Source organism: Mixophyes fleayi, chromosome 5 (assembly GCF_038048845.1).
Source record: "Mixophyes fleayi isolate aMixFle1 chromosome 5, aMixFle1.hap1, whole genome shotgun sequence".
In the NCBI taxonomy this organism is placed as follows: domain Eukaryota; kingdom Metazoa; phylum Chordata; class Amphibia; order Anura; family Limnodynastidae; genus Mixophyes; species Mixophyes fleayi.
This window is the reverse complement of record NC_134406.1, coordinates 55,430,266-55,450,753: the sequence shown is the minus strand read 5'-3', so window position 1 is coordinate 55,450,753 and position 20,488 is coordinate 55,430,266. Positions and strand designations below refer to the sequence as shown.

General features: G+C 36.8%; 1 protein-coding gene across 1 annotated transcript in view; it reads left to right on the top strand.

Annotated features, from left to right (window-relative positions):
* Window positions 1-1,430: 1,430 nt before the first annotated feature.
* AHR (aryl hydrocarbon receptor) overlaps window positions 1,431-20,488 on the top strand; it is an 86,039-nt gene continuing 66,981 nt past the window's right edge. Inside the window, exon 1 of the mRNA XM_075212215.1 lies at window positions 1,431-1,824. Within this exon, the coding sequence (XP_075068316.1) occupies window positions 1,769-1,824 (56 nt within the window). The 5' untranslated portion in view covers window positions 1,431-1,768. The remainder of the gene's footprint in view (window positions 1,825-20,488) is intronic.

Here is a 20,488-nt window from a genome sequence, read left to right as displayed (position 1 = left end):
GTTTTGGTACAAATACCATTCTCCGATACATAAATGCTCAAATCCAAAAACTTAACTCAACTATCACTGATCTCATAAACTAATTCTACGTTAATATCATTTGTATTGAGATAGTCACTAAACCCCTTTAAACTGGGGTAGTGCCCCTTCCAAATAAAAAACACAGCGTCTATATATCTCATCCATGATACCAGGTTCGTCCCAAATTTTTCATTGTTCCATATGGATTTTTCTTCCCAATGAGCTCTAACAAATTGGCATAACTCAGGGCGAACCTGGTACCCATGGCCGTTCCAATGTGCGCTATCTCAATACAAATGATATGAGATCAGTGATAGTTCAGATAATTTTTTGGATTTCAGCATTTATTACTTCACAGTGTTGGAAACTGTTAAAAACAGTAATGTACGCCAGTTCAGGCTTACCATAACTGTAAAAGTATTTTCGAAAATTGTTAAATTGCGGAAAATAGCAGTCCCCATAGACATCTATGGGGACTGCTATGTATTTCGAAAAAAATGCAAAGCGCGAGGCAGTGTTGATAAATTAGAAAAACAATTAAATATGCGTCCATTCTGTTTTCAGGGATTTTACAAGAAAATTACCAATAATAAGTAGGCCCCTAAGTGAGCAGTGGGAGTGCTTTACATCCGGACACCGACTGCAAAGTGGATAGAGCAGCGGTTCCCAAACTGTGAGCCTAGGCTCCCTGGGGTGCCTTGGCCAGGGCCAGTGGTAAGCAAGGCAGGGGACTACTTGGTAATTATTATGGCTTAGGGGCACCTTGAAAAAATTATGGATACCCTAAGGGTGCCTTAAACTGAAAATGTTTGGGATCCACTGGGATAGAGTGTCACTGATCTATTTACCTGTGTGGTGGAAGGAAAGAATCAATCTCATTTTTCCATTTGGCTCCTAGAAGTTCGATCTCTAGTAAGTACAAATACATGGGATCGGGATTGGAAGGATCTCCGCGCTTAAAAGAAATTGTTTAAGATTGTTCGTTATATATACATGATTTATAACTTAATGCTGAAACTAGAAGCGCTTGTCAGTTCCTTTATTTATATTTTGTAGTTGTGATTGTTTTTGGGCAAGTAGGTGTATTGTCCTGAGGTGCAGCATCTGTTTGATTCTGCATTTTATCTCGTTTCTATATATACACATAAAAAGGTTATTTCAATCTTTGTTATTTCTTTTTACTTGTGCTTTTATCACCACTGCTCTTACTTTGCCATTCGTTATTTTTGTATTCTGTACTGACACAGACCCGCTCGCCATTCCATAAGACTGATGAGAGCAAGCACCCACCACCGCGCATGCGCCGGAAACTCTTAACGTCGCCTGCAATTACCCATGACGCGGTCCTGTGGGCGCATGCGCACTGCTGTGGTGGGACGCTCCGGGAAGTATTCCCTGCGCCTGCGCAGGAGTCTGTCGGTCGCTAGAGTCTCAGTGCTGCAGAGTGAGTTACAGCGAGGGGAGAGAGAGAAAAAAAAAAGCGCTGGGCAGTACCCACTATCTCTCGCAGCCACCAGTGGAAGGTCTCCCGAGCAGTTTCACTTGGTCTACAATACTAACTCCACAACGAATGTGTTGCTTTCTAATTGGATCCAAACCCGAACTGGATCTCGGATTTACAATTGAGCTTTAAAAGCATTTTGGCCTGGCAGGCAGGCAGGAAGGAGGAAAGAAGAAAAGCATTAAATATTTAGCCAGCTCTCGAGTCCCCCCCTGGCGTCATACTGCGCTGGAGAAGGAGAGCAGCATGAACACCAGCATCATGTACGCCAGCAGAAAGAGGCGAAAACCTGTCCAGAAGGCGTGAGTTACCCACTTCTTACTTTTGTTGTTCAATCTGCAGACTGTCCGGGCACCTCTCATCCCTTCTACATGGCATAGGTTCCCCAGCGGCCTAATATACCCAATGGCCCTGTGGGGTTAATGTCCACAGTCAGCACTAAAGAAATCTGTATTTACACACTTATTGTTACTTAGAAACACCCTCAACTTCTAATACATATAGTGCAGGTTCTGGACATGGAAATATGAAGCACAATCATAGTTGTTTACATGACCCGAGCCTGTCAAAAAGCATTGAGAACCAGGGCATCCATTGGTTAATGTCTGAAGAACCTGCCTAAAGGTACAGTTCTTCTAGACGTCTTATGTATGGAAGGACACCATAGCTTATTATATACAGTAGTTGTTACTATGGTTAACTCTTAAAACTAGTATTTACTTTTACACTGTTATCTGATTGATGTGTCAGAGTTGACCACATCATGTTGATCAGTCTAATACATTTCACCACATTTGTTTAAAATGTATTTCATTTAAGTTGTTTGTGCCTTTTTTATTATTTAAACCAAAGCACATTTTTTATATTTTAGCTCTGAATCCTGGCAAACATATCTCTGGAGTTAATTTTAATGGAGAACGTAAAACTTTAATTTTAAAGTAATGATATGGAGTTCTCCTACAGACAAAAAAAAAAGACAAAAATAATGAGCAATCTTGAGAACATTCAGCTAGAATAAAATGTAGTATTTTATCAGTTTGGTTAACCACGATAATGTAATGTTGAAACTGAATGTATAACATGACATCAAACCACCTTATAGTAAAATGTTTCTTCTGCGTGTTTATGTGGAGATTTCAGGACAAGTCTTTGGGGGGGGAAACATTTTTAGAACATCATAGTGCAAACTGATGTTTGTTAGCTGCTGAAATAAAGGGACAAGGGTAAGACATACGCAGTATCGTTCCCCGTTCTGTAATATATCGCTGAGCAACATATTGTAAACCAGGCAGAGAGTATGGAGTTAATGTGTACAATCTCTGCTCTAGTTTGAAATAATGTTATTTGTTTGTCATATACATTGGAAAGTGTCTCTTATGTTAGGAAGGAAATTTGACATTGCTGTCTTTATATAATAGTTGCTATTTTCGCAAAGAAACAAGGTTGCGATTTTGCTGTAAAATACTACTTAAGTGAATTTTTTTTTATTAAGTCTATTTAACTCCTATGCTAAACACTTTAGTCACTGATACATCATTATGTACATTAGAAGACATTTTGAGCACTTTATGTGATGTTTTTCTAAAACTGCTCCACCCCTTATTGTTTGCAGATTGCTTTCTTCTTCTCTTTTACTCACTAATGCTTCTGCCCTACACCATCCAGTTACATTTTCTTTAAAAAACTCAAACGTTATAATGAGTCACAAGAATGCTGCTTTTGCAAAAAAAAAACCTTTTTTTTTTTTATTTTTTTTTTTGAAACTCCAGAAGAAAATACTATCTGTCTTCTCTATCTTCTAATGTCAGACATCTCTTTGGTGCAAGCTGCCTTGCCTGTCATACTTGATAGAGATGTAGACTTTTGAGACAAGGGCTGCACTTTATAGCAGCTAAAAAATCCAGTCAAGTTGCTTAGTGAGAGGCATAAGAAACACATCCAGTTTTATTCATAAGGAATTTTCATTTCAAGGTACTTTTTAAAATCTTATTGCTTTTCAAGTACAAATTAGTATCAGACACGATTGTTTCCTAATGCAGCTTCTTCCATTTGCCTTCAAAAAAATTGTCAATGTATCTCCTCAGTACAATGTAACTAAACATGGATGTTTTGGTGCATGATGCATACATGCACTTCTCTAGACTTGTATGTTATATGTTACAGTTCTCAAAATACCTGATATTGAAACTGCTCATTATACAATTTCATGTGTGTTTTATTTATTTTTTTATTATTATTTTATATACATCTTACTTTCATTCGATGTTTAGTTATCCGGCCTCTTGAACTGTAAAATGTATCCTGTTTCCCTTAGTGGAACTACAAGATGAGTAATGTAAATATCAGAACAATGAAGTTATGAAATAGTTGTAAAATGTACACGCATATTTTGTCTATAGTCTAGAGATTGCATCTATCCCAGTCTCAGATTTCTTACAACCAAAGCATGTTGCAAAAAACGCTGGGTCTTTTTTTTTTTTTTTTACTTGAAAGACACATTGTTAAACTATTGCAAGAAACTGTAACACGTGATAATGCCTTTATACTCGCAACATTGATGTAATGAAACATTTTGAGGAAAATCATTATTGAAGATTGAAAAATATGCTTAATATGTATAAATTTTAGTGGTGTTAAGGTTTAATAGGAAATTTGAATTGAATGTGATCCAGGCTGCTGTATTTAGTGTTCCTTTTAATATATTCCGTGCCACTCTTACAGACTGTGGTGGGAGCATTTCATGTTGGGGCTTGTAGGATGATACCAGTTAAGTAGTTTGTCATCCTAATGTTTAGAGATTTTGTGTAGTTTTTATGTGTGACGGTACTTGTGTGAGTGAGCTGACTGGAAATTTTTAAAATACTGTCATTTTGTAACATTGCCTTAATTATTGGATGTAATTTCCAAACAATGCGCATACATTGTGGGAGGACACATACTTTTATTGGTAAAACAAATAATTACAAATTATGTAGTCAACCTTTTTACAATGTAAAAAATGTCTACAAATCTCAGTTTCTGTTATAGAGAAATTACATAAAAATAGGGCTTGTTGTCGGCAGATGCAAATTTGGATCTGTAAATGTTTTATAGTTTATTATATTACATGTTGGTTCGGTCAGTATAGTGAGTGGGTTTTAGTAAGAAAAAAAATACATTTTTAACATATTTTTATATGACTTCAAGATATCATTAAGTATAATTTTTTTTACTTGCCATACGGTATGCATCTTCCATTCGCACTTGGGTAACAATTGCATGGTGGCATTTTTTTCAGTAGCATTTATTCCTTTTTTAGAATGAATATCTTTGCACTTATCAACATTTTTTTGTTCTTCTAAAGTGTTAAGTTACTTGCATATGCTGAGGTTTTCTTTGCATTGCCTTTTACTGCATGTACTATTCAAAATATTAGAGTGTTTTCTTTGTATCAGTGCCTTGAATTTGAAATAGTTTCTGTTTGTGCTGTTTTCCATATTTCAGTACATCTTTTTTTTCAATTCTTATCAATATTGCTTATGAAAAAATGGGTTTAAATTTGTGCCTTTTTAGTAAGTTTTGTCCTGCTGGAATTGTTGAGTTTCGATTCTGTATATTGGTTACTAGTTATGGCATCCTTCTACTGATGTCAGTTTAACCACCGTTTATAAGCCTACACTGTATGAACTGTCGCTGAGACAAAACAGTAGGCCCCCAGTATGAGTGCTCACTAGCCGTGAAAGAGTTAATGTTTGCATAGTGGTATGTTACAATATGGCAAGGGGTGGGCTGAATGCCAGATAATATGTGAAATGACAGTGAGGAGATCTTTGGTCTTTATTTAGAAAGTTCTTCAGGAATTAGAACCTTGGAGCAATACTCTTCACTGTGACATACTTCCTATAGCAAGTGAGAGACATTTCCACAGGTCAATTTCCAGTATATGAGAGGCTGCTTTAAATCAACTGTTTATAGACCCTCCTCTCCTTCTGCTCAGCGGTTCCTGTTCTCCATTTATTTAGTGCCTTGACATTGTACATGACATCAGTTATTCTGAACTTGCTCATTGCCAAGGTCTTTTTTTTTTTTTTTTTGTATTCAATTAGCTATGCTTTGCTTTGTTACTAACTTGTTCTTGGGTGTGGAAAACAGCAAGGATATATGTACTGTTTAATAGAGTTGTGTATGCACGACTGTGAAGCTCTGCTTTTTAAATGGCAGTAGAAGTATGAAATCTAACAAATGTGTTATGTTTGTTGTGATGTTCATCGTTTTTAAAACAAAATTAATTTTTATTTTGCATTTTGACCTTGTACTGTTTTCAGTTTGTTTATTTTGAATTGTCGGTGATGAAAATCTGTTTACGAGCTGCATGGGCACATGAGAAATGGATTGCTTATTAGAATTAAACCATGTATTTAGAGTTTCATCTGCTTTGTTCTACTAAGAAGTTAGAAGTGTCCAGCTGTAGAGTTATTGGACAGATGCTCAAGCTGGAAGCATGGATTCTTGCAGGGCAACAGGGAAATGCTTGAACAAGCTCTACATTGTTGATCAAATTGATAAGTGGAAACTTTAAAAATTGTGTGTAAATCATTTTGTGGAAATATCCAATGCACACCTTCTTGTTGAACACTAATAGATATGGTTACTGGTTATGCATAAAAATTGAACAGTGTTGAGCTGGTTGGATTGTATCAGTGCTATAAAAAAAAATCCAAACAAATTGTTATATGAGCCAGTCTGTGTGGTTGACATGATCAGTGTCCAAGTCGACCACACACGTATGTTAGGGAAAATGAAGATATATCACACACATGCATGTGTTTAAGCTCTAGTTTAGAGCATGTTTATTGTGATGCAAATAATACAGCATTTTTCAGTTTATATGTAGTGATGTCTAACCATTGACATTGTAAACATTTATTATTGTGTATTTAATGTAATATCGTCATACAGTATGGCACAGGTATAATTTACATATGAACTCCAAAACTATGATAACATCCTTTAAAGACTGTTCTAGTTCTCCTTTCCATTTAGAGACCTGAGAAATTAAAAACCTAAACATTTTAGTTTACATCAGGAGTCAAGGTACATATTCAAATACACTAATACAGATAATACAGATGTATGTAGGGGCAGGTTATTCAAATATATTCAAATCTAATCCATATGATACAGATATATCTTATTCCATAAAGGTAATGACTATACTACCATTTGTTATATTATTTGAATAAACTGCATGATACATAATGGAACAAATACCCATATATTACAATACCCATATTTTAAGCCCTAATATGCTATTTGAAAGTTTGGCACCTTTAATACCTATGAAGCAGGCAAAGACTTTTTACTTTACACTGGCATATAGAGATTGTATTTTATATGCCATAGGTGAACATGTTTTTTGAAGTCACAACAACTAATACTCCCCTACAAGGATCCTGTGAAAACTTAAAAAAAAACAACAATTAACTGGAAGAATATGCTAGGGCTCTGGGGGTCCCAAGAGGTTTACCATCTACATTACAGCGATTTTTCTGCCGCATTCCCTGTAACCAGGTGGGAACAAATTATAAGTAAAGGCAACCTTAATCTTATACTTTTTAGTATTGAAAATGGGTTTGAAGTGTTTTTTTCTTTTGCAGTTTCACTTAATTCTTTAATCGGTATATGATTATATTGCAGAAACACAGGCAATTCTGTCAACATTGAGAGGGGAAATGATGGAGAACAAATAAATGCAATTTAAACGAGACTGGATAGATTATGAATTGAATTTAGGGTATAATATTTTACAGCTGATATCTATGTGCTTGAGATTAAAGAGAGCAGTGGAAATCATCTGGATAGAGCAACATTTAAAGAGGCACCATCTACTTCCTTTTTTTATCAATGTAGAGAGAGTAGATACTGTGCTACCCCAGCAGGGCAACGCTACTATAGGAAAATCAGATGCAGATCACATGGATCTCTGCAACCAGAGATCTGCTGGATGAACAGCAGCAGCAGTAACTGGAAAAAAAAATAAAAATCCACCTTACCTAATAATAATCATTTCCGAGAACTTTTTGATGTTTAATAATATGTGACTTTTTTCATACTACTTGTGCTGCTTTCACAGCCGAGGTTGAATTAGCAAAACTCTATAGTGATTGGAAAAGGAAAATATATTCTAATATGGTCACAGGAGGATTTGTTAGGTAAACGAGGTTGGGCTAAGGTTAAATGAACTGCCTCTCACAGACCAGGGAATAGTAATGATTTATTAAAACATTCATTAGTTATGGATAAATCAATTGATTAAAGTTTAGAGATTTTACGTATGAAGCAGACAAACTTTTTACTTTACAAAGGCACAGGGAAACATGATTTTTAAAGGCACATCAAATCTTACTTCATTACAGAAATCCTATGTAAAAAAAAAAAAAGTATGCTAAGTGTACAACTGCACAATGCTCAACTGGCAGAATATGCTAGCGCTCAGAGGATCCTAAGAGCTTTCAGGGTTACATTGCAACTATTTTTTTGCTGAATTTCAAAAGGTGGCAACAAATTAGGAATAAATGCAACATTTTAAAATTATTTTAAAGGTTTTACAAAAATTAAAAAAGGTACATTGTGACATTTGAAATGTCCTAGCAGCTTTGTACCACCTGTTAATTTTTATTAAACAGTGTGGATATATATACTTGAAAACAATTTCTTCCTAAATACTTTCTAAATAATAAAGTATGAAAAACATTAAGTAATAATTTAAGTCGAAAGTTTTATCTAATACACATATGCAGACTGCAGTGTTGCCTGAATGCTTAAAAATCGGAATCAAGCTCCTGGGAGGCCCATTTTATCAGGAGTTGATTCTCATGTTAAACCTATGGATCAGTTTGAAGGGGATTTTTTTTTTTTTGTTTTAAGCTTTTGTTAAAAAAAAATAAAAAAAAATAAAAACCCACAGCAATTGTATTATAGAGCTCAGTTGTAGAATATATTGAAATGACAACTTTCTCATATATATTAGTAACAATTGATATTATGCAATTATGTACAGAGATACCACATGTCAAGGAAATATCTAGTATGGATAGTCCCCACTGAGATACCAGCATGCCTCAACCATTCAGGAAGTTTTTAGTTTGTCTTTTGGATTATTTATTGAAATCAAATTTCTTTACAAGATACCTGTATGGGAGCCCCTTAAGCCCCCAAAATGCAGGGATTTTGCATGGCCGTTGTTGATAAAAAGCTTTTTTAGAACCTCTAGTAGATAAACAAGTTATAAAAACATATGTTTGATTGTTGTTCCATCTTTACGATGAAACTACATTCAAGATTCATGGATTTCATACAAGTGAAAGTGAGGATGTCTTATCTTATTAATGTGCTTTGAAGTACAGGCTGCGTGGTATGCAGGGCCGGTTTAACCCGGGGGCTTTCTGGGCTGCAGCCCAGGGGCCTCGAGCACCTAGGGGGCCCTAAAGATTTTAAAATGGGTCTCTTTTTTTTTTAAAAAAAAATAAAACCCGCCGACTTTTTCTTCATCGGGTCGGGGGCTAGGGGCGGATTGGCCATCCGTACACTGATTCATGCATTTTTTATTTTCAGTACATTTTTTTTTCAATTTGTTTCCCGGCGGCGCGGGGGATGGTGGTGGGTGGTAGGGGAATCTTTCATACTTGGTTGGTCCTGAAGGGGCGCACCCGGCAGTGCACGCTGTCCTGGCAGCGAATAAGGAGGCTGTTTGTCACAGAGGGAGCTGCAGAGGCTCTCGCGTGACTCACTTCACTTCAGCCCAGACGGATATCTCGTCCATCACGGAGCTGAGCAGCGCCACCACAGATAAGTAGTTAGTAAGTAAGATAGTAGATAGTAGATAGTAGATAAGTAATTAGTAACTAATCAAAAAAGTGTGTGACAATGACAGTGAGGGTGTGTGTTGATGTTCCCTGGATTTTTAAAAATATTTGCAGATATTTTATGGTCAGTTTATATATAGTGAAATAGCGTGTATAAAATAGCACAAGCATAGAAGCTTGGTCATATTGGATATATTATGTTAGGGGCAGGTTAAACAGCTGAGACATTTTTGGAACACTGATGGTAAAGAGTAATTAGACTGGTGCGACAGCCATTTGGAGAAGTGACAGCCACCAGAAGGAGAGAAAAGTGAGGGGAAAAGTGACTTACAAACTCAGGGAAGACAGGAGACCGACTCTGACATAGTAAGGAGGAGAACCACAGTGCAGCAGATGCTGTTTTATTCCAGGTCTATGGCGAAGCACACGGATAGATAGATATATAATGTCTGTATATATTGCACTTGACATGTTATCCAGAAAAACAAGTGAGCTTTATGAATATATTCTCTTCCACAGACCTTAGAACCACAAGTCACACTTAGATTAGACTAGGTTAGGATTAGGCTGCAGATTCATTTAAAGTTGGGGTGCAGTTTAGTGGTTCCATAGGGGAGCTCTGAGTAGGTAAAAGCATAGGGTTAGACTAAAAGGAGGTAGGAATAGGTTAGAGTTAGGTTGTGATGCGGTAGGTGGAGGTTAGGTTTAAGATGCGGTGGAAAAATTAGGGTTAGGCTGTGAGGGGGTAGACATGCCAAATCCGATATTACTGGGGGGCCCCCCAATATTGGATTGGGCATAACTTGCTTGACAAATGGGGGCCTCACAGTACCCCTAGCCCAGGGGCCTATAATGTCTTAATCCGGCCCTGGCGGTATGTCCTCATTTTTACTTTAGGAGGTTGTGTGGCGAAACCTTTCCAAGTGGTTTCCAACACCTGATGAGAAGTTTGAATGTGTTTGCCCTATTGGTGTGTCCTGGGACAACAAATAATGGCATATAGGTGGCCAGATTGGATGTTATTTGGCACAGAGGGTTAACTAGCACCGTGCTACAAAACATTAGGTAGCTGCATTATCAACAGCCAATGGGCACAATGGACTGTGCACAGTGATTTAAAGTGTTAACTTGACACTATTTTGTTTGTGAAGCAGGTCCTTCTCCTATATGTAAATGTATATCAATCATATATATATATATATATATATATATATATATATATTTATAAAAACCTCAATTCCCAATCATGTCCTTATCGGTGTGATTTGTATGTTCTCCCTGTGTTTGCGTGGGTTTCCTCTGGGTGCTCAAGTTTCCTCCCACACTCCAAAAACATTCTGGTAGGTTAATTGGATGCTATCAAATTGACCCTAGTCTGTGTGTGTATGTAATGGAATTTAGATTGATTTGAGAGAGTTCTTTATACAGCGCTGCGGAATTAGTGGCGTCATATAAATAGCTGATGATGATATATCTATATCTTTTAATTGATTAAACTATTTACACTTCTATATGCTCTATATTTTGTAATATGGAGAGTTGAGCAAAATCCCACTCAAATCAAGCTTCACGGTGGAATACAATTGCAGTGAATACTTCGAGTTTGGGTTTTGCTTTGCCGATCCATGGAATGCCATTCCTTACTGTATTTGTAAATGTGCATTTTGCAGAATGAATGGAGCAAATCATCCTGCTATGTTGTGTGGTTTGGTAGGACTAGGGACACTTATGGCAAAATCCACGATGCAAAATGAGGAAATAATCAGCAAAGCAGTGTTTTACATATCTGCTATTACAGATAAACATATCTAGTACTATGTATCTAATGTCAGTGACTTAAAAAACAAACAAACCTATTTTAAGTACTAAGAAAAAGTGATGATTAAGATATGTGTAGAATAGATGAGTCACTTTTTAGCTCCTATTTTGTTTTTGTTTAAACACTGTAACAACCTGTTTTCAGAAATGTTTAATTCCGCTTTAAATGAATCATAAAATACTCCCTTACAATGTATCTTTCTGCTCTTCATATGACTCAACAAGAAAATGCATTTTTTTTATTTACGTGGATCCTCATTTTAATGCCTATGAAACATTCACAATTTAAGTTATTACTGACCCTTTTACATCTTTTATGTATGTTGACAAATACAACCATTCAAGAAACAAAGGTACATATTATGGGATCTGGTGTGAGGAATTACAGAGGAAGTCCATCAATTGTATATGTAGAAAGTATAGTAATCGGGCATCATCCTCAATGAGGGCCTGCTGCATATATAGTGATAGTATAGCACTACTATGCATTAAAATAGACTGTACTGTGGTCATCTTTAAGTAATTTGCATATTTCACTTATACAACATAAACCCCACATATTATTGTATTAGTAACTAAAAAACAAAACATATTGTCACTATAAGCCTTTATTGAATAAATATCCGTAAGGTAAAAAAAATAGGCTTTTGTTAAGCTGTCCATCTCCCATAGTGCTATAACTTCAGTGCTTAACTGCAGCAAATTTCCCATTTGACTCCCTTAAGTCATGTTTGTCTGAGACATCTTTCTCAGCCTGCCACCTTATAGGACTTCCCTCTGGATTTACATAAAAAATTATCACAGTAAAAATAAGATTTCATGATATAGGCCATATGTGCATAGTTTCCTTTTCTCAGTGGAACGCCTTCATTTACAATTGTTACACAAAGCTCCTTGGTAGAGCACTGTTCTTTGCAATAGAATCAAGTCCTCGGCCCTGATCTATGTGTTTATGAATTGCAGGAACTTTGAATTGCGGTCTGGTTTCCCTTTTAAATAATCAACTTCAAACTTGTCTTTACTTACTTGAGTTTATTCTGTGTTCTTTAATGTGTTAATCCTGGTTTCTCCAGATAATAAGCCCTTTTGTGGACTAAAGAAAAAGTCATGTTGCTTCTTGCCCCATGGAACTCTAACTTGCCTTAGTTTGCTCCAGTGCAGCTTAGAAGAGACAGAAGCTGTTTCATTACCCTTGTAAGAATGTTTTGTGTGTTTAGGAACGTCTGCAGTATCCTGTCGAGGCTAAAAAGCTATTTATACCACTTTCATACTGCCGCCCCTGCAATTACCCGGGTTTTTCAAGCCAAGTTTTTGCCGAGGCAAAGAGCGTCCCAGCCCAGAGACCCCGTTTTCACTGCACCTTGGAGCTGGGAAATTCCCGGGTTGACCCCATTCATACTGAACACGGGTCTGCCCTGGTAATAAGTGTGAATCATCACAAGAGGAGCTTTCATTGGCTAAAAAATACTGAGGTCATTTACCTTATCTTTGCACACAATCTGGGAGATATGTCTGCACCCAAAACATAACACTGTCAATATGGGTCAGCTGATTGATATAAAGCAAACCTTTATTAAGTTAGTCAGTCAGTGCTAAGTACTATAGGAGACAAATATTTACCAGTTAAACGGATCGGGCTGGTCTCTGTTAAAATGTTGAACTTCTTGTTTGGTTTTACTAGGTTTTCATTACTTAGGCATTTTCAATCAGGAAAATAGTTTTAAAGTGTTTATTGTAGTTAAAGTTGTTTGAAATAGAATTTAAACATACATAATATATATTTTACCATAGTAATGGTAATCGTGCACAGCCCGCGTTCTTCTTAAGAAGACCTTATACAATGGAGTGCAAATGCATCTGACCTACAATAATCTCTCTTTGTGCTTCAGGCCAGATTACCGCTTGTCATCTTTGTCCCCTATTTTATTAAAACATTTTTTTTATCATGTGTGGACATAGGTATACGACACCAGATTTACACTTGCCTCTGTCGGAGAGGTATGCAAGTGTATTTTTCCAGTTGATCATGCAGTGCTTTGAGAACTGCTGGATAGGAATAATATCTATCCCTCTCTCTATGCACTGTTGTTGAGGTCTCGGTCCATGTCACAGACAAGCGAGAGAGCTTTTCTTTCTTTTTACTAATCTATTCAGGTATGCGCTATATATTTGGGTTCAACTGAAGGAAAGTTTTATGTTCAAATTATTTTGTATTTTTTTAGCTGCTTTATTTTGGAATATGGACATTAAAATGTAATGCAATATATAATGGATTATTTGCTGCACATAATACTGAAATTGTTGTTCATTAAACATAGTCAGAGGTCTGCAAACTCATCTTCACATGTGTGGCTCATAATCGTATTGAGCATGTGTACACATAATCGCTTTTGCATACAGTAGCAGGAGATCACATGTGAGATGAAGCCTCACTGCTGCTGCACCTCCTTTCAGTGCTAGTGGGCTCTGTCATTAATACACTAAGACATTCTCAGAACAGGCTTGAGCAGCATCAGCTGAAACTGCACTTGAGGTGAGTGATCAGAGTTTTCCTGCATCTTTTCTGCTTGCTGGGTTATAAGGCTGCAAGTTCTAATATCTAAAGTCATTCATAATATAGACTACATTACATTTGCACTGGATAGCTGTGTGGATCTTCCTGTGTACACTTGTCTTATCAAGAGGACATTGGCAATTTTTACCTTGCAGTTTTCTCATTTCTAACGGTTCAATATCTTTACGAAGTTGTCTTTGGACTCGCAGGCGTTTCAAGCTTTTTTTTTAGCTGTGTCATCTCCATGATTGCATTGTGCTATTGTGTGTATTAGAAATGTAATGCTGTGATTATATATATATATATATATATATATATATATATATATATATATATATATATATATATATATATATATATATATATATATATATATATTTTTTTTTTTTTTTGTGGTAATTGAATGACTGTGTAGTATATTCTATTCTAAAAAGGCTCGCCAGTCCTCCACCATATTGCAGGATTGCTTGTGAATGTAACTTTCCAGAAGACTGGTCTCACAGGTAACACAGGTCCTTTTAGGATGTCACACGTTTGGTTTTGGTTACAGCTAAATGGTTTCCTAATACTTTGTGTCTCGAGAAGATAAATTTAATGAAAACATGCTTATTTAGCAAACCATGTATAGTTTTACTACTTTTCCCTAAAACGTTTTTAGAATTTAAGGCTATGTTTTATTGAACTCTGTAAGGTAGAGGTGTGCCACCCTTGGAAGCCCTGCTCGCTAGTCAGCAAGCAAGCTCCCAAGTCAACATTTAGTCTGCGCTATGCTCACTCTGGATTAAGGTTCTTGTATAACTCACACCTCTACTGTGCAAGCTGAAGGAAGTGTGCCTGGGAGAGGGCATAAAATTGAATTGAAATTTTCTAAGGTGAGGGTGTTCCCTGTTTTTTTACTTACCACACAGTGCACAAGGTGCTTTGTAGTAAACCAAACAAACTACTACATAGGACCTGGTCAGGTCCTCTAACTTAGATTAATCGCTTTGTTTTTCCTCTGTATCTGATGAGAATATTTATTGTTCTAAAGCACATTTTAGTCAAACATTGTGACTTGTGTGTTTCAGAATGCATTTTTAATTATACCTATTAATTGTAATCCAGAGAATTCACTGTAGATCCTGCTCATCTGTATGGCCCAGGCAATTTTCGATATATGCTTTGTGTGCACACAGATAGGTGTGTTAAGTTAAATGCATAGCATTTTAAATTATAAATAGTAATTTAGCTCATGTTGACAAAAAAATATAAATACTGCTGAGGCAGCAGCTATTGATCTTTTGTACTTAGAGATGGGAATCCCTAAAACCAATTACAGTTTCACTAGAATATATTTTGTTTAGTCTGTCTGTCCTTGCCATTTTAGCCTCATTCACATGGTCAAGTTTGTGCAACTGATGAATTTGCAAATGCTTGGTGAAATTGTTGGTGAAATTGTTAGCTAGTGCTATTCACACTGGTGACTCTTGCAGTAATGATGCCACTTTCTGTAGCATTCCTGCAATAATAGCCACTTTGCAACTGCAGAAAGCACACAGTGCCCACATTGAAATTGAGTAATTCAGTGGATGCATATGACATCAATAGTATTTATTTTCTGTACCAGTTATGTAGCTGTATATACCTCTTACATGACATGGAAAGGCAGCAGGTTGTATTGAATGTCTGGTAGTGATAGAAGGGAGTAAGCAGGAACCGATTTCATTTGGTTTCCACCCCCATACCGCTTGGGCACAGCACTCAGTATGAACACCGTTCAAAATGCAGGACCAAGCAAACACACCATCAATCAGTGCGGGGAACATTTGTAACGTCATTATGATATTCCCAGGGTTGCCTTTAAGACATGGGCAGTCCTTTAGGAGGGAAAGGGAAAAACCATCCTGTTTATTTTTTGGTTAAGATACTGCTATGTTCCTGCTTATTTTGAAATTACTTTTGAGTATCTTGAAGCTTGTTTTGAACAGACTTTGGGCTGTAGCTCAAAATGATGCATATTAATCCAGTTTACAAGCATTTAAGGGCTCACCTTGAAAGTAGCAGGTTAATGTTTTTGTTTTTCAGTCAAAGTAACCAATTATTTTGTAATTAATGCAGACATCCACAACTACAACAAATCAAATTATTAGTTTTTTTCAACTTAAGGATAGTTTTACACAATAGGGTTTGGATATTGTGCTTTTCCAGCTAGAAACGTGCACTTTTCATAAGAGTTTTATTATTAAAGTAGTGATACTTGGGAGTGAAGGGAAACACTCCTACCTGTCACACATTAGTGCTTCAGCTTTGAAGGTGCGTTAAAAAGCAGGGATTTTGTAGCTGTGCACAAAGTAAATAACTATGCTCTCCTTTATGTCCTATGTTTAACCATAATTATAACTATTACACTAATTTAGTGTCCTCTTAAACTGGGAGCGACATCTTGGATTACCACCACTATGCGTTTGAGAATTTACACTGCATCATTACATGTCACAAACCCCATGTTAATTCATGAATGTCTGGTTATGGATTTAGGGAATGCTATTGTTCAGTCATAGTCACAGTCAGAGTCTGTCGTGAGTGAACCATACTAATAGTTTGTGAGTTGGGATCCATACTACCAAGAAATTTAAATGGCCGTTCTTTGGACACTTCTTGACAGTCATTTATTTCTTCTTTTAGTGGTTTGTATCTTTTGTGATCCTGATACAGTTGTATATTTTGTTTTTGTGTTAATTTGTGGGGCAAATATTATATTGAAGCTCTACTTATGTCATATAAGAAACAAACATTATGCTTTGGTGAAACATTTATATTTTTTTCACTAGTTTGCATAGCAGTGGCTTGTTTTTCTGCTTTTCATGTTATTTAGGCTGTTTGCAAATATGCTGCTGTTTGTTTTGCGTTACTTTTCAAGCAAAGTTTTTATTTACATGTATTTAACAAATAAAGCAAGTGCTTACACAGGTGTTAGCAGCTGACCTGCTTGTAGTTAGATTATATTAGGTTTGGAGAGTGGTCTTGAAAGGTAATAGTGGTATAATTGGCATATTCTTTTCTGAAATGACCTTTTTCCACACCAAAATCTGTCCAGGTGTATGATGGATAAGATTATAGCTTGCTATAACTTACTACATCTACCAGTGCTACACTTATGTATATGTGTATTTGGAGAAATTAGAGAAAAATGCCTGTGACCTGTTAAAAGCATAATCACAAGTAACATTTTTTTTTACATTAAATTAGGATTTTTGTGTTTTGAGCTTCTGCACAAAAGCTTTTTTTATTATCCATTTAAACAAAAAAAATTATATATTTTATATCCCTACAGTGGTCAAAGTGATTGAAATGGCCGGGCTGCTAAGGTCCTCAAAAGCTTGAGCGATTTTGTTAGTGTGAAATTCATTGTAGATGCCTTTTAACACTCTGTGGTATAATATAAAATGTATTAAGTGATGTAAGGCTATCCGGTCTGTGTCACCCTACCTTTCCTTAGTGTCTCCAATGCTACTTCGCCTTTACCTAATGTCTTGTATTTCCAAGTCTCTATCATATCTCCTTTGTGTACTTACATTTACTCCAATAGTTCATGACTATATTCTTTTATTTTGTGGGCTGGACATATTGCTGAGCCCTTCCCCTTTGCATACCCCGTTTCAACAGCAGTGTGTTTGTGTGTTAGTGTGACTGTGGAGGCCATTTGAGTATGCTAAACTCGTCATGAGCTTGAGACAACATGTACTTTGTAGCATGGCGCGTTATCCTGCTGGAAGTACCGGTAGTTATTAGAAATGGGTAAACTGTGGCCATATAGGGATGCACATGGTCATCAACAATACTCGGGTAGACTGTGGCATTTAAAGGTTGGTCAATTGGTATTAAGAGGCCTAATGATTGCCAAGAAAACATTCCCTGCACCATTACACCCCCACCACCAGCTGGCACAGTTTACACAAGGCAGGATGGATCCAGATTCTGATCCTACCATCTTCTTGTCACAGCAGATTCGTCACACCAGGCAACATTTTCCCACTCTTCAACTGTCCGGTTTTGGTTGGCATGTGCCCACTGTAGCCTCAGATTCCTGTTCTTAGCTGTCAGGAGGGGAACCTGGTGTGGCCTTCTGCTACTATTTTAGTCACTGTTGCCTCCCTGCCAGCTTGATCCAGTCTGCCCATTCTCCTCTGACCACTCTCATTAATGAGACATTTTTGCCTACAGAACATTGGATGTTTTTTGTTTTGCGCACCATTTTCTGTAAATTTTAGAGCAGAGGTGTCTAAGCTCAGTGCTCATGGTCTACCAACAGTTTGTGTTCAGGACTTCTTTAAACATGCACTGGTGAGTAAATCTATTGGGCTGGTTCTGAAATTATCCCACCTGTTTCTACAGACAGCATGAACTGCTGGTAGCCCTGGAGGACTGAATTTGGACCTCAGCTCAAGAGATTGCTATGCGTGAAAATCCCAGGAGATCTGCAGTTTCTGAGATACTCGGACCATCCGACCTGGAACGAACAGTCATTCCATGGTCAAATTTACTTTATTTTTCAGACCATACTCCATTATGAGGAACAAATATGATCTGAGCCTTTTGACCATATCTGCATGCTTTATGCATCGAGTTTCTGCCATAAAATTTGCTGATTAGACATCTGCATTAGCAAGCAGGTGTAATTAGTAAAGTAGTCACCGAGTGTATATATGTGCGTGTGTGTAATAGAGATATATGGATACTTTGATTCGCCAGATACACAATTAATAATATTCTAACTACTTTTCTATATTAAAAACAGGGAATGTTAGTTACACATATTGCAATACATGTTAAATAGACCAACTCATGCCAAAGTCTTCCACTAATGGTCAGTCCTAACATGATCAAATGCTATGTTTTTTTGTATCTGGGCTAAAGGCTCACATGCACACAGCTTTTATAGGCAAGGCTTTCCCAAGCACTATCATCCGCGGGACACCTGGGACTCACCCGACACAAGTTGGAATTAATTAATGTAAAGAACTAAAGAATGGGGTGCAAGAGAGTTGAGACTTGCATTGTAATATAATATATGATATATATATATATATATATATATATATATATATATATATATATACTTTTTCTTTTGTACAACACTGACATATTACGCAATGCTGCACATTGAAGGGTTAATGACATGACACAGAAAAATTGCATACAGGGACATGCAACATAAAGTAAATATGTCCCTGCTCAAATGAGCATACATGTCAATACAACCAAGGTGTGGAATACATGACACATAAGGTAGTGGAATAACAATGGTTGTTGCTGGTGGGGAATGTGTGTGACTATTGTAAGGCAGCTGCATTATCAGTCTCTAGTAATAAAACAGTCATTGGTGACTTTCATTTTTGTGCTGCTACCAGCGGTGTAATGTGGTTGTAACAAGATAGACCACAGAAGGCGGAGATACGAAAAATGAGCCATTCACTATTGAAATCTTAAAACCGTAACCTGCTGGCAACCATCATTGTCCTTCACCATTTATCATAACTGATCATCCTTCCTCTGCTGATCTAGAGGAGATAACTTTTGTGCTGTACGTACAGGAACTCTAGTGGCAGTCTGTTTAAAGAAAAACACTACTACACACAGTTACTCTGGTGTCGTACTTGCTGCTACTATATATGTTATACACATACATTCACACAGTCTCTGAAGTCGGCCAACAAAGTCAACAGAAAGTGATCCATCATCTGTCTAGAATTTAGGAGAGAAGCAGCCATTTCCATGTAACACTGTAACATGTAACACTGATATTTTTCTTGCTAGATAAACATGTATATAATTGTGTAATATGTGTCTGTGCGCTGCAAATGGAGGAACAAAACATAAAGACATGCATATATTAAACAGAACATTTGCAAGTTTATGAAGTCATGCATTGGTTTAGACGCTAGAGAACTCCTGGGGTCGGCTGCGACACTTTTTTTTTTTTTCATTAAAGCAGACCGTAATAGAGGTAAAGTCCAGCAATTAGGGTTGCACTAGTCCACAGCTAGTGTTATTGTACAGGATACAAATGAGAACAAATACAATAACAATAACCAAAGTAAATCATAAGCCTGTTTCCCTTTCTACTTCTGGGAGAACCTAGTGACCAGCCTAAAGCAATCACAAGAAGCCAATTTTCCCAGCTTACCGGTCAGTGACCTCTATCTCCATTTTACCATTCTATTATTTCTGTGTTTATTGAAAACCGTCTTTATTGATCTTCATTTGAAACAGTCTTTATCTTAAACGTGTTGGAAATGGCCTTCTAACCCTTTCTAGACTGATGAGCAGGAGCTATTGGTTCTATGAGTTCCTTGAGTCTTTTCTCCTTGGTATGATGCTAACACAAACAAAAATGCTCCAGGCAAAGCTGAACAGAACCTTGCTTAAATTGCTTTCTTCACTTGATATAAAAGCAGGTAGTGTGTACTTTTTCACACATGGCCTTTTCTGTTTGGCTTATTTTTTTGTTGAATAAATAATGGCAAAGTATAATATTTTGGGCCTGAGTCTTTAAGGAGAACACAGCATAAAAAAGGAGGAACTTTGCACCTTGGCATTGGAGGGGGCAGTAAATTTAAAATGTGCGGACAGATTTATAATTGGGATAGGGCATGTCCTAGATCAATTTTAAATTTCAGTGTAAAAATAAAGCTATCAAGTATTTGTGTGCTACATGGAAAAAACAGCCAGTACATAACCTATGTACAAAATAACATGGTTTGTCCAAGA